This window comes from Vigna umbellata, chromosome 4 (assembly GCF_029865625.1).
Source record: "Vigna umbellata cultivar VRB3 chromosome 4, Vumbellata_1.0, whole genome shotgun sequence".
Taxonomy (NCBI): Eukaryota; Viridiplantae; Streptophyta; class Magnoliopsida; order Fabales; family Fabaceae; genus Vigna; species Vigna umbellata.
This window is the reverse complement of record NC_142168.1, coordinates 1,135,983-1,136,480: the sequence shown is the minus strand read 5'-3', so window position 1 is coordinate 1,136,480 and position 498 is coordinate 1,135,983. Positions and strand designations below refer to the sequence as shown.

The following is a 498-nucleotide window of genomic DNA, read 5'->3' as shown; positions in this document are numbered from 1 at the left end:
CTAGAATAAATTTTCAAAATGTAACTTTCTGAAATAACTATACATGAAATATATTTTGTAAAGATTACATTAAATATATGTTTTGGAAAAAAACATTTTGACATAAGTTTTTTTTTTTTCTTTTCTTCTTCCTCTTTAGCGTTTTTCTCTCTTCTTCTTTTCCAACAATAGTGCAACAGGAATAGTGAAGAGATGGTAGTAGTAATGCAAACTGTGAGAATAATGATATGGTGTGGCGTAGTGGAAAAGAATGCTTGAGTCTTTTTCTAATATTATAAAATGTAGTTAATAATTGTGGAAGAGCAAGAAGGGGCTTTTTCTTGCATCTTCTTTCTATACTTCCAAAATTTTATTCGCTTTCCATTTTGTCCATTTCAAATAATTGTATACCCAAATGTTATATGTCCTGCTTTCCAACTAACTCATTTTTGCCCCTCATTTCTTTTGCCCGTTCTACTCCCTCAGTAGTAATATTATTTTCACTCGTTACAATACTCA

At 29.9% G+C, this 498-nt stretch overlaps 1 protein-coding gene across 1 annotated transcript in view; it reads left to right on the top strand.

Moving 5' to 3' along the window:
* LOC124839163 (DNA-directed RNA polymerase 3, chloroplastic-like) overlaps positions 1 to 258 on the top strand; it is a 5,238-nt gene extending 4,980 nt beyond the window's left edge. Inside the window, exon 8 of the mRNA XM_088111754.1 lies at positions 180 to 258. Coding sequence (XP_087967880.1) covers positions 180 to 258 — 79 coding nt within the window. The remainder of the gene's footprint in view (positions 1 to 179) is intronic.
* The last annotated feature ends 240 nt before the right edge of the window (positions 259 to 498 follow it).